The sequence below is a fragment of the Salmo trutta genome, chromosome 15, assembly GCF_901001165.1.
Source record: "Salmo trutta chromosome 15, fSalTru1.1, whole genome shotgun sequence".
Classification (NCBI taxonomy): Eukaryota; Metazoa; Chordata; class Actinopteri; order Salmoniformes; family Salmonidae; genus Salmo; species Salmo trutta.
The window spans coordinates 30,132,488-30,145,333 of NC_042971.1; the positions used below are offsets into that span (position 1 = coordinate 30,132,488).

Sequence of the window (12,846 nt, forward strand, 5' to 3'; positions counted from 1 at the left end):
CATAGAATACTTTGTCCAAAGTAAAGATAAAGCCACCGAAGGCCAGTCGGTTTGATTCCTCAGCTCCTCCACCCTTTCCTCTCTCCTCTAGGACCTTTCTGAGAGTATCTATTACATTGGTAACCACAGGCCTGTGCACAGAGACAAGGAGATCTTTTGTCAGGTTCCTATGAGGTTGCTGTCATGAGAGCTGACGTGAAGCAGGGATTCTATTTATAGGGTTGTAATGACGTCACATGCCAACGTCTGATATACGTTGTATATTTGCCACGGGCCACCTGACCTTTCTGCTTTAATGTCAGTCAAGCTTGTCTGTCACTCCTAGTGATTTTAATTCTAGATAGAATATGAATCACCTTAATCAGCTTAGGGTTGTCTACCTGGAAACGCGTGTGAATGTCACTCTTGACTTCCGTACATTTTTCAGCCCCTTTTTGGATCATTATGACCTAAGGCTAGATTTATGATCACTGGAGAGACTGTGAAAATACATAAAATTGAGAGAAGCCAAAAGGACCAAGAAAACCAAGCTGGAAAATAAAGTTAATTAATAGATCAATGAGAAAGAGAGTTTCAAAAGGCCTGGGCGGTATCCAGATTGTCATACGTTCATACCTACCTTGTGCCATCCTGGGATATTCGGTAATACCGGCACTGGACACAGGGGGCGCTATTTTCAATCAAGTACATGTAAAATGTCATAGTGAATGCTAGCTAAATGCTAAGAAACACATGCAAACATTTTATACAGTCTCTGAAATAAACTATTTGCAGGACAGACAGACATCCCAGCTCATAACGTTTTTAATGGTTTTTATTTATTTCACCTTTATTTAACCAGGTAGGCCAGTTGAGAACAAGTTCTCATTTACAACTCCAACCTGGCCAAGATAAAGCAAAGCAGTGCGACACAAACAACAACACAGAGTTACACATTACACAAGTTAAACAAGTAACAAACATTTTTTACTTTCAGTGTGCTGCACAGACAAAACAAATATTAGACAGCAAGGCCCTTGATCCAGGATGGGTTACCAAGAGGAGCTTGATTGACCTGGGGGGCCCGACAGAGATCATTGCGGCGTGGTCGGCATTTTTCATGCTGCGGTTGGGAGCAGGTGGTCAGATCAGACAACTTTAGGATTCAAATATTTTTCTTGTCCTGCAGATTATTTGGAAAGGGCTTGGTATGCGTTAATCTGCCTATTGTATTAAAAACACATCTTTGTCACATTATTCACACACTCAGAATTCGCTGCTTTAGGTAACCTACCTCCTATCCTAGTTGGGCCTGCGAGATCAAGTACGCCTAGTATATGTGTGGTCTCAACGTACAGTTTTCTTTCTAAGGAAATGTATTTCCTAAATATGATTAGACTATTTCTACATTGCTTAGAATAAATACATATTGATCACCCATATTTGTCTCCATCTGAAAATCATCCCACTCCTAAAAGGTAGGCTATAAAACGTAGCTCAAGAGAAAGTGCAAATCTCTCTAACTCAGCTCTCTTCAAACTACCGTAAATTCCGGACTATAAACCGCAACTTTTTTCCCAGGCTTTGAACCTCGCGGCTTAAACAATGCTAATATATGGATTTTTCCCGCTTTCAATTTTTTTTTCCCAAAAAAACACATTCTGTAACGTGCTCAGTTTTTTGCCGGCATGAAGCTTTCATTAGACCAATGAAATTGCCGAACGGGTTAAGGTCAAACAACTTTTTTGTTTACTGTTTAGATTAAATCGAGCTCTCTCAAACTTCCCATCATTCTGATTACGGTAGTCATTTTGTCACCCTCATCATGGCAAAGACACGGAGAAATGCATATGATGCAGCTTTCAAGTTGAAGGCGATTGATCTGGCTGTTGGAAAAGGAAATAGAGCTGCTGCACGGGAGCTTGGTCTTAATGAGTCGATGATAAGATGTTGGAAACAGCAGCGTGAGGAATTGACTCAGTGCAAAAAGGCAACTAAAGCTTACTGCTAATTTTAATTTTTTGTTACAAGCCGTGTTTCGTTAAAGCCTATTTATTTTTGTTACAAGCCGTGTTTCGTTAAAGCCTATTTATTTTTGGTACAAGCCGTGTTTCGTTAAAGCCTGTGTAAAGTTAATTTGTTTCAATGTACCGGTAGGCACCTGCGGCTTATAGACATGTGCGGCTTATTTATGTTCAAAATAATAATTTGGTTTAAATTCAGTGGGTGCGGCTTATATTCAGGAGCGCTTAATAGTCCGGAAATTACGGTACGTCTTACCTATTTGCTGATATAGCCCAATGATACCGATAGCCTAATATAATGGTTCACATTAAAATCTGGTTATTTAACCTATTTCTTAGGATATTTTTGCGCATTTTGATATTGTCTATAAGGCACAAAATTGCTGCGACCATGGCTGGCAAGTGAGCTGCATCATCATATATGCCTAAAATAACATTGCGGGACTGGGGTTGGGTTCGGACCAGTTCTTTGTGGTAGCGGCTGGGATTCGGACAGAATACAAACAGTGTAGCTATTCCCTCCACAAGGCAATCAAACAAGTAAAGCGGCAGGTAGCCTAGTGGTTAGAGTGTTGGACTTGTAACTGGAAGGTTGGAAGATCAAATCCCAGAGCTGACAAGGTAAAAAATTTAAAAACAAGGTAATGTTTTTAAATGACTTGCCTAACAAAAATATGAAGTGTCACTATAGAGACAAAGTAGAGTTGCAATTCAATGGCTCAAACATGAGATGTTTGTGGCAGGGTCTGCAGTCAATCACAGATTACAAAAAGAAAACCAGCCCTGTTGTAGACATTGATTTCCTTTTCCCAGAAAAATTAAACAACTTTGCTCGCTTTGAGGACAATACAGTGCCAGTGGCAAAGCCTGTGGGCTCTCCTTCACCATGGCCAACGTGAGTAAAACATTTAAACGTGTTAACCCTCGCAAGGCTGCCGGCCTAGCCACGTCCTCAGAGCATGCGCAGACCAACTGGCTGGTGTGTTTACGGACATATTCAATGAATCCCTATCCCAGTCTGCTGTGCCCACATGCTTCAAGATGGCCACCATTGTTCCTGTTCCCAAGAAAGCTAAGGTAACTGAACTAAGTGACTATCGCCCCTTAGCACTGTGCTTTGAGAGACTAGTCAAGGATCATATTACCTCCACCCTACCTGATACCCTAGACCGACTCCAATTTGCTTACCGCCGCAATAGGTCAACTGACGACGCAATCGCCATCACACTGCACACTGCCATATCCCATCTGGACAAGAGGAATACCTATGTAAGAATGCTGTTCATTGACTACAGCTCAGAATTTAACACAATAGTACCCTCCAAATTCGTCATTAAGCTCGAGACCCTGGGTTTCAACCCCACCTTGTGCAACTGGGTCCTGGAGTTTCTGACGTGCCGCCCCCAGGTGGTGAGGGTAGGAAACAACATCTCCACCCCGCTGATCCTCAACACTGGGGCCTCACAAGGGTGCGTTCTCAGCCCACTGCTGTACTCCCTGTTCACCTATGACTGCCTGGCCAAGCACACCTCCAACTCAATCATCAAGTTTGCAGATGACACTACAGTAGTAGGCTTGATTACCAACAACGACGAGACAGCCTACAGGGAGGAGGTGAGGGCCCTCGGAGTGTGGTGTCAGGAAAACAACCTCTCACTCAATGTCAACAAAACAAAGGAGATGATCGTGGATTTCAGGAAACAGCAGAGGGAGCATCCCCCTATCCACATCGGCGGGACAGTAGTGGAGAAGGTAGAAAGTTTTAAGTTCCTCGGCGTACACATCACAAACAGAGTTGTGAATAAGGCGCAACAGCACCTCTTCAACCTCAGGAGGCTGAAGAAATTTGGCTTGTCACATAAAACACAAACTTTTACAGATGCACAATCGAGAGCATCCTGTCGGGCTGTATCTCCGCCTGGTACGGCAACTGCTCCACCCACAACCGTAAGGCTCTCCAGAGGGTAGTGCGGTCTGCACAACACATCACTGGGGGCAAACTACCTGCCCTCCAGGACACCTACAGCACCCGATGTCACAGGAAGGCCAAAAAGATCATCAAGAACAACAACCACCCGAGCCACTGCCTGTTCACCCCACTATCATCCAGAAGGTGAGGTCAGTACAGGTGCATCAAAGCTGGGACAGAGAGACTGAAAACAGCTTCTATCTCAAGGCCATCAGACTGTTAAACAGCCATCACTAACATAGAGTGGCTGCTGCCAACATACTGACTCAAATCTCTGGCCACTTTAATAAATGTAATAAATGGATTTAATAAAGGTAACTAGTCACTTTAAATAACACCACTTTAATAATGTCTACATATCCTACATTATGTAGACATTCTGAACCATATACTGCATATTGCCTATGCCGCATGGCCATCGCTCATCCATATATTTATATGTACATATTCTTATTCATCCCTTTACATTTGTGTGTTTAAGGTAGTTGTTGTGAATTTGTTAGATTACTTGTTAGATATTACTGCACTGTCAGAACTAGAAGCACAAGCATTTCACTAATCTCGCATTAACATCTGCTAACCATGTGTATGTGACCAATAACGTTTGATTTGATTTGACATGTTTGATGTGGACCATTACTTCTGTCACGCCTGCTCCCGCTCTTCCCCCCTGGAGCTTGAGGGCGCACCTGCCTTCATCCGTCACGCGCATCAACGATTATTGGACTCACCTCTACTCAATCACCTCTGTCATTACCTTCCCTATATCTGTCTGGTTCCCCACTCTGTTCCCTGCTTCTGCATTGATTGTCTTATGTCCTTGTATACCTGTGTGCTGACGCTGTTCCTGTCTTGTTTTATGTCTGTTCCTGATTAAATGTTTGACTCCCCATACCTGCTTCTCCTTACACCTTCATTCCTCCAGTCCTTTCTCTGGGAAGTAGTTGACGTTAACCCTCCCTTTGCTGCCATCTGAATGAATGCCACAGCCCTGGCCCTGGCTCAGACCCACCCTCCTGGGGAGATTTGTGCCAGAGTGTAGTTCACAAAGCCAGGGAAGACCAGTAGGTCAAGGGGGTTTCATTTCTCCAGTCTAGGGGTATGTGCTTTCACAGTGTGTGTGTGTGTGTGTGTGTGTGTGTGTGTGTGTGTGTGTGTGTGTGTGTGTGTGTGTGTGTGTGTGTAACAGCACACTGAGAAAGCAGAGCTGAGGCTCAGGGTCACTTTGATCTCAGGTGGGTGCTGTGTGGACTCCCCCAGGTGTTTCAGTGGGACCAGGGGGTGCTGTTTAAAGTTCTGAGGGGTCATCACTGCCTAACTGTCACACAGGGTTACATGCCAGTCCCACAAACTGACCCCTTTGACTTCCTGAGGTGGCTTAGAACCACCAGGTATGCCATTTTCAAACCCCACCACCTAGAACACATGGTGTTTGAAGAACAACAGAAGGAATCACCATTGCCTGGATAGGCTTTGGTGACTCTAACGATGTGAAATTTAGATCAGTTTGTTGTATTTAAGAGGATCACACGTCAATAGGAATCAATAGAAAACTACAGACATCATAGTCACCGTCTGGGAATGAGAAAGCCTCAGCATAACAGCTCCTCTTTGGAAAGTGTGTCGCTGATCTATAAGGGGAGTTGGTGCAGGCAGTGCCCCTAAGCAGAAGAAGGCTGAGAGTCAGGCACAGGGAAAACCACCATGGGGCCCCAGGCACATAAACGTTATACCTCCACTTACATTAGTCACCCCATATTACCAAGATTTCACATGATATCAAATCAAATCCAATTTTATTGGTCACATATCAATGGTTAGCAGATGTTAATGCGACTGCTGCGAAATGCTTGTGCTTCTAGTTCTGCAGTAATATCTAACAAGTAATCTAACAATTCCCCAACAACTACCTAAAACCCACAAATCTAAAGGGGTGAATTAGAATATGAGCGATGGCCGAGCGGCATAGGCAAGGTGCAATAGATGGTATAAAATACAGTATATACATGTGATGTGAGTAATGTAAGATATGTAAACATTATTAAAGTGGCATTGTTTAAAGTGACTAGTGATCCATTTATTAAAGTGGCCAGTGATTGGGTCTCAATGTAGGCAGCAGCCTCTCTGAGTTAGTGATTGCTGTTTTGCAGTCTAATGGCCTTGAGATAGAAGCTGTTTTTCAGTCTCTTGATCCCAGCTTTGATGCACCTATACTGACCTGGCCTTCTGGATGGTAGCGGGGTGAACAGGCGCTGGTTATCTGCCACAACATACATATTGCACTATTTCATGCCTGGCTAGACATGGAGGGATTAGGCTATATCTCCCATTTATATAGCTTTAATTTCTATTGCCACAGGTGATTTGTGTGTGTGTTGTCGTCAACGGTTGGCAGAGGCAGGGTGGGTCTGTTACCGTGGATAAGGAGGATGACGAGGAACAGCTGGAGCTTTAATGGAGCTCAGATGGGCCTGCAACCCAAGCTGATTTGCTTTGTCAGTGAGGGAGGTGAGGGGAGGTGCACAGAAGCTAATGTTGAGACTACCGTGATTAGCTTCTAATGCTATTGTCTGCGTATTAGGTGCATAATGACCGACTGTATGCAAGACCCCCCTCAAACAATCCATGCGGCACTTCCCATTGTCTCAGGGCTATTGTCTGCAATGCCTCTGACTGTTAACAATGCAGGTTGGATTCAATGGGCAATGTTCCCTAAGAACGGGACAAATTGTAAATCTCCTTGGTACACCCCCCTCCATTGCCTCTGTGACAGCCCAGCAGTTTTGGGCCTCATTGCCTCATTACGGGCCCTGTCAACACATCCAAATATCCAGTGGCGGTTTCCAGCCAGCAGACTGTGGTAACCAGGGACAACACTCTGACTGAGTAGTCCACAGGTGAGGTATGCTGCTGTTGTATCTGTAAGTTTACACAGATAAGGCAGCCCATGTTGGCTTTGGAGTTAAATCCCCCGATTAGTAGATATTCTGTCCGCATGCTAATCGGATTAGCCCAAAAAGGACGAGGCCCAAAGAGACAGAAACGTTGCCCCCTCCTCTCTACTCCTGTTCCGTCATGAGCTAAACCACCACAGCTCAGGAGATAAACAGCAAACAACCTTAGTGGTACGTGACAAACTCCCTGTAACCTCTGAGTTTGAGGTGGACAAACATTCTGGAGAGAGGCAGAGAGGCTAAGGTCTTACCAGGTGTGGGAACAATGGCGTGTGCGTCTTAGAGGTGACTGAATACAGCCTGGGGCCTCATGGCTCGGAGCGAGGGAAAGAGAGAGAGAGAAACCAGATGAGAGACTGGGAGAATTGACAGAAATAAGCCCCAACAAGCAGGGCCACAATGAGCAGGCTGGTTGCTTGGCGCTGTGAACAGGATAAAGGAGGGGAAAAGCAGGCGGGCAAGCAGGCTGACAGTGGGGGTGGGAAAGCTCAATAGGACCAGCAGGATGTGACTGTGAGTTTAATAAGGGCTCTGAATGTGTGTGCGTGCATGCATACGTGCATGTGTGTGTGTGTGTCTGCGTGCATGCATTTGTGTGTGATTTATAATGACAGATCTGAATATAGAAGTTTGAAAATACTTCTAGAAAGTGCAAATGGTAATGGCTTGTGGGCTTGGACACACACACACAGACGGACTCAGACACATACCCCCCTCACAAACATACATACAGTACACACACACCACACAAACAATGAATGAGGCCGATCCAATTCCATTCCTTCTCACTCACCCAGGACACCCCTAGCCCCCCCTCGCCATGTCTTCTTTGACGTTGGCATTCCTACTCTTATGTGGGGAGAAAACAAGATAATTACTTGACACATTGAAAAGAAATAACAAAAAAACTGAGCAAACTAGAATGCTATTTTGGCCCTAAACAGAGAGTACACAATGGCAGAATATCTGACCACTGTGACTGACCCAAAATTAAGGAACGCTTTGTACAGACTCAGTGACCATAGCCTTGCTATTGAGAGAGGCCGCCGTAGGCATACCTGGCTCACAAGAGAAGACAAAATGAGGTGGAAACTGAGCTGCACTTCCTAACCTCCTGCTAAATGTATGACCATATTAGAGACACATATTTCTCTCAGATTACACAGACCCACAAAGAATTCGAAAAACAAATCCAATTTCGATAAACTCTCATATCTTATGGGTGAAATATCACAGTGTGCCATCACAGCAGCAAGATGTGTGACCACAAGAAAAGGGCAACCAATGAAGAACAACCATTGTACAACCCATATTTATGTTGATTTATTTTCCCTTTTGTACTTTAACTATTTGCACATTGTTACAACACTGTATATAACCATAATATTACATTTTAAATGTCTCTATTCCTTTAGAATGTTTGTGAGTGTAATGTTTACTGTTAATTTTTTTTCAATTTTTTTTCTGTTCATTGTTTTTCACTTTTGTTTATAATCTATTTCACTTGCTTTGACAATGTAAACATATATTTTCCATGCCAATAAAGCCCTGAATTGAATTGAAAAGCTGATGACTCTCTGTACCAATTCCACCCCCTTAGCACTACCAATGTCTGCTCTCCCCTTCCCCTCCACCCAGTAAGGGCTCCTTCTGCCAACATGGAGGAAACCCATTAATACTCCCCGGCTCCCTACCAGCACCAGTCCCCGCCTCCCACATGCTTCCGATTAAGAAGGAAGCCTCTCTCAATTCTCTCTACTTCTCTCCATGCTGAAGTGAAGATGGAGGCTAGAGAGAGAGAGGGGTTGGGGTGAGATAGAGAAGGGGGGTGCGGTTGAGATAGGGGTAGACAGCAAGAGGGGGGGTTGAAATGGAGTGAGAGAAAAAGAAGAAGAAGAGGGGGTGTAGATAGGAGGGGGGGCATGGTGGCCCCAGTGGACTAGGATCAGGCTAGATAGATGGAGGGGTGGGACGAGGGGAGAAAAACAGACTGTCTTTGAGCCAGAAAGAGGGGGATGTGCGGGGTAGAGAGGGGGAGGAGAACAGAGTGGGGGTCATAGCTTACAAGTCAGTGTGGCGGATTGCTGTGGCACCAAGGGTAGTTCAAGTTTCAAGTTTATGTTTATTTATTGTATGTACAGGATACACATGGTATGCACAGTCCAACAAAATGCTTACTTGCAGGTTCCCTCTCGATATTGTGACAAAAATAAGAAATAATAAAAGATAAGAATTAAAATAAAAAAGTAAATGAGCTCAGTAGAATAGAATAAAAAAGTAGCTTTAGTATAAATACAGGAAGGCACTCAACAATGTACCATACAATATTTACATGTGTGTCAGGGAAGGGGGATTGAAGAGCAAGTATCTCTCCACCATGAATGGGAGGCTTACTTTGAGGCATGTCTCCTTTTCTCTGGCTCAGACAGGGTATTACTATAGATAGAGATCTGTGTGGGGGCTACCTACTGGAGATCACAAGAACAATGTGGTAACAAAACAACACGTACTGTAACACTGTCTCAGGGAGTGTCTGTGTGGCTCAGCTCCAATGTAGTGGGAAGAGGCTTGAGAACAACGTTGCCAGATCATTTTGGAAAAGTGACCTTCAGACCAGAAATGAGTGTGAAACATGATTATAACCCAATTCAATTAATATTGCATATTTGATTGTTACCTAAAATTACCAAAACCCTGCAGTAGCAGACTATATAACTTTCAATTATTTGATTATGGGTAGCTGTGTGACCCTAAAGTCTAGACAGATCTGCCAAGAATAGTGCTAGATTCTACATCCTATTAAAAAAATGTTTTTATAAGGCTGTTATACATCAAACAGGCTCTATCTTGTGTCTGGTGGTTCTCATGACGATGCTGAGCGGGCCAGTTTTAGGATAGTTTGTTGGCTCGGTCACGGGTTAACAGGGAACACTGCAGTAATTCTTCAGTCTGTGTGTAAAACAAGCCTTTTCTCTGTGCTGGCGGGTGACATGCTGAAGAGCTGGACACTGCCCAGTGCTCCTGGAGGGACCAGGGTGGGCCCTGCTTCACACATTCCACACATTGTAACATCTCTTCCCTCTGCCAGCCAGCCACAGTGTCTAGTTCTCACACCGTTAGAGTGGCCAAAACACAGGTCCCACTGATCCATAGATGATCCATCAGTTTGCAATAGAGTGAACATGCTGGCTTTCACACTGTGCCTGTGTGTCATTATAGTACTGACACAATAGGGGTAATGAATTAAAGATTGTCTTTTGAAAACATAAAAAATGCAAAGCCTATTTTTGGCCTGCCTTGCATGTTGTTGTGGTCCTTGGTGTGACAAGACATTGATGATGGTGTTGTGTTTATTCTTTGCAGCCTGGGCCAAGGTGGAAATGACCATGGACGAGAGTGTGGAGGTGTACCTGGGTGACTTAGCAGACATCCCCTGCCAGTATGTCTTCAGTGAGCAGCCCAGAGCAGTCATGATCCAGTGGTTTGTGGTGAGTAGTTCTGGACCATTTTCTGCACCCCCTCCTGACTCACCCAGCCTCTCTCTCTCTCTCTCTCTCTCTCTCTCTCTCTCTCTCTCTCTCTCACACATACACACATCTGAGTATGTGAGAGGAGCTGGAGCGGAGCGTGCCCAATTTGACTGGAGCGCAGAGCTAGATTCCCAAAGGTTGGAGCGTCAGGCTGCTCGAATTTCGTTCCAGTAGCGCCCACTTCAAGAGCTCAGGGCATGCCCGGCCCAACATGCATTTGTAGTCTCCTTGTGTGCTGCTATAGCCCCTTGCTTTAGCTACTATCATAGAGTTCACTAAATATTTTCATAAAGAAACTGATAGAACTCACAGGTGCTAAATCAAGGTGACTTACAAAGATGAGGACCAAGAGCAAGAGAGGGAGTGTTCACAACTAAAGAGTCATTGTGGAATCTGGAAAGACACATATTCCGAAAGCATGATGGTGTACTTACTACATGCACATGCTAAAATAAAGGAACAAGGTGGGTAGATAACTAAGTGTTTCATTGTAGCAAAGTATTTATAAACAAAAAAGAAGATCTCTTAGACTTTTCGTTCATTTTTGTTCTATTATCTATACAATAGGCCATAATTGATTTTGGCCCAATAAGCCTGATATATTCCCATGTTCAAGGAGCGTTCCGTTTTGATCGGGTTATTTTGCCTAAAAATCTTTATGCCTACCTATATATACACTACCGTTCAAAAGATTGAGGTCACTTAGAAATGCCCTTGGTTTGAAAAAAAGCTACTTTTTTTGTCCGTTAAAATAACATAAAATTGATCAGAAATACGGTGTTGTTAATGTTGTAAATGACTATTGTAGCTGGAAACGTCAGATTTTTTATGGACTATCTACATAGGCGTACAGAGACCCATTATCAGCAACCATCACTCCTGTGTTCCAATGGCATGTTGTGTTAGCTAATCCAAGTTTTTCATTTTGAAAGGCTAATTGATCATTAGAAAACCCTTTTGCAATTATGTTAGCACAGCTGAAAACTGTTGTTCTGATTAAAGAAGCAATAAAACTGGCCTTCTTTTGACTAGTTGAGTATCTGGAGCATCAACATTTGTGGGTTCGATTACTGGCTCAAAATGGACAGAAACAAAGACCTTTCTTCTGAAACTCGTCAGTCTATTCTTGTTCTGAGAAATGAAGGCTATTCCATTCGAGAAATTGTCAAGAAACTGAAAATCTCGTACAACGCTGTGTACTACTCCCTTCACAGAACAGTGTAAACTGGCTCTAACCAGAATTGAAAGAGGAGTGGAAGGCCCCAATGCACAACTGAGCAAGAGGACAAGTACATTAGAGTGTATAGTTTGAGAAACAGATGCCTCACAAGTCCTCAACTGGCAGCTTCATTAAATAGTACCCGTTGTATCAGTTGTGCACCGGGGCCTCCCACTCATCTTTCTATTCTGGTTATTCTGGGAGCTTCATTAAATAGTACCCACAAAACACTGTTGACGTTGAGACTGGTGAAGAGGTGACTCCTCTGTCCATCGTCTGTGTTTTTTTGCCCATCTTAATCTTTTATTTTTATTGGCCAGTCTGATATGGCTTAGGCTCCCTGTCTGGCTTCTGACCTATTTAGAGTGTTTATATGCTGTTTAATATGACATGTAGCCTATTTTAAATGATGTGCGCTTCTTACATTCACCTTTTCATGTTTATTCAAATACTTTTTATTCAAATCCATATGGTTTGGTTTCAATACTTCCAAGCCAAATGGTAGGTCCAGGTAGTCACAGAAATAGATTGCTGTTGGTTAAATTGTGATTTTAATGAATGGAGCGAATTTGGAGCGGCAGTTTTGTTCCCTGTGAGTGCACAACGGTTTTAGGCGGAGCGGTTGGAAAGGACATGGAGCGCCGCGAGCACCGCTCCATGAGCGATGAACGGGATTTCCAACTGGTCCACTCTGCTCACATGCTCTGACACACATACACACACCAATTTATTTCTATGTACAGTACACTGTATTTTTCACATTCAACTTAGTTCATCTTCCGGCACTTTCCTTCCCTACAGAGGAATCCCGGTAGCAGTAGCCGGGAGCGGATCTACTACGGTGACAACACACAGCAGATAGTGGATGATGGTACAGACTTCACGGGCCGTATCACAGTGTCCGACATTGGGGACCAGGAGGGCGTGCTGCTTACCATCCAGGACGTCCAGCTGACTGATGAGAGGGAGTTCTTCTGCCAAGTCAACGGCATGGCTGCAGGCAACGGAGAAGGCAAGACCCACCTCAGGGTGTTCGGTAAGACATTGGACTCTGCATCAGTCTCTTCCTAGCCTGATGGTCCAAATCTGTTTGTGCTTGATCCAACTTCTCTCTCCTTGTTATCCAAATGATTGAGGATTTGGGTACAGCACAGTATGGTGACATACTCTG

The 12,846-nt window shown here is 44.0% G+C and overlaps 1 protein-coding gene across 2 annotated transcripts in view; it reads left to right on the forward strand.

Moving 5' to 3' along the window:
• mcama (melanoma cell adhesion molecule a) overlaps nucleotides 1-12,846 on the forward strand; it is a 65,043-nt gene that overhangs the window by 38,080 nt on the left and 14,117 nt on the right. For both annotated transcript variants that reach the window (XM_029691006.1, XM_029691007.1), the window contains exons 2-3: nucleotides 10,290-10,414; nucleotides 12,477-12,711. In XM_029691006.1, coding sequence (XP_029546866.1) covers nucleotides 10,290-10,414; nucleotides 12,477-12,711 — 360 coding nt within the window. The remainder of the gene's footprint in view (nucleotides 1-10,289; nucleotides 10,415-12,476; nucleotides 12,712-12,846) is intronic.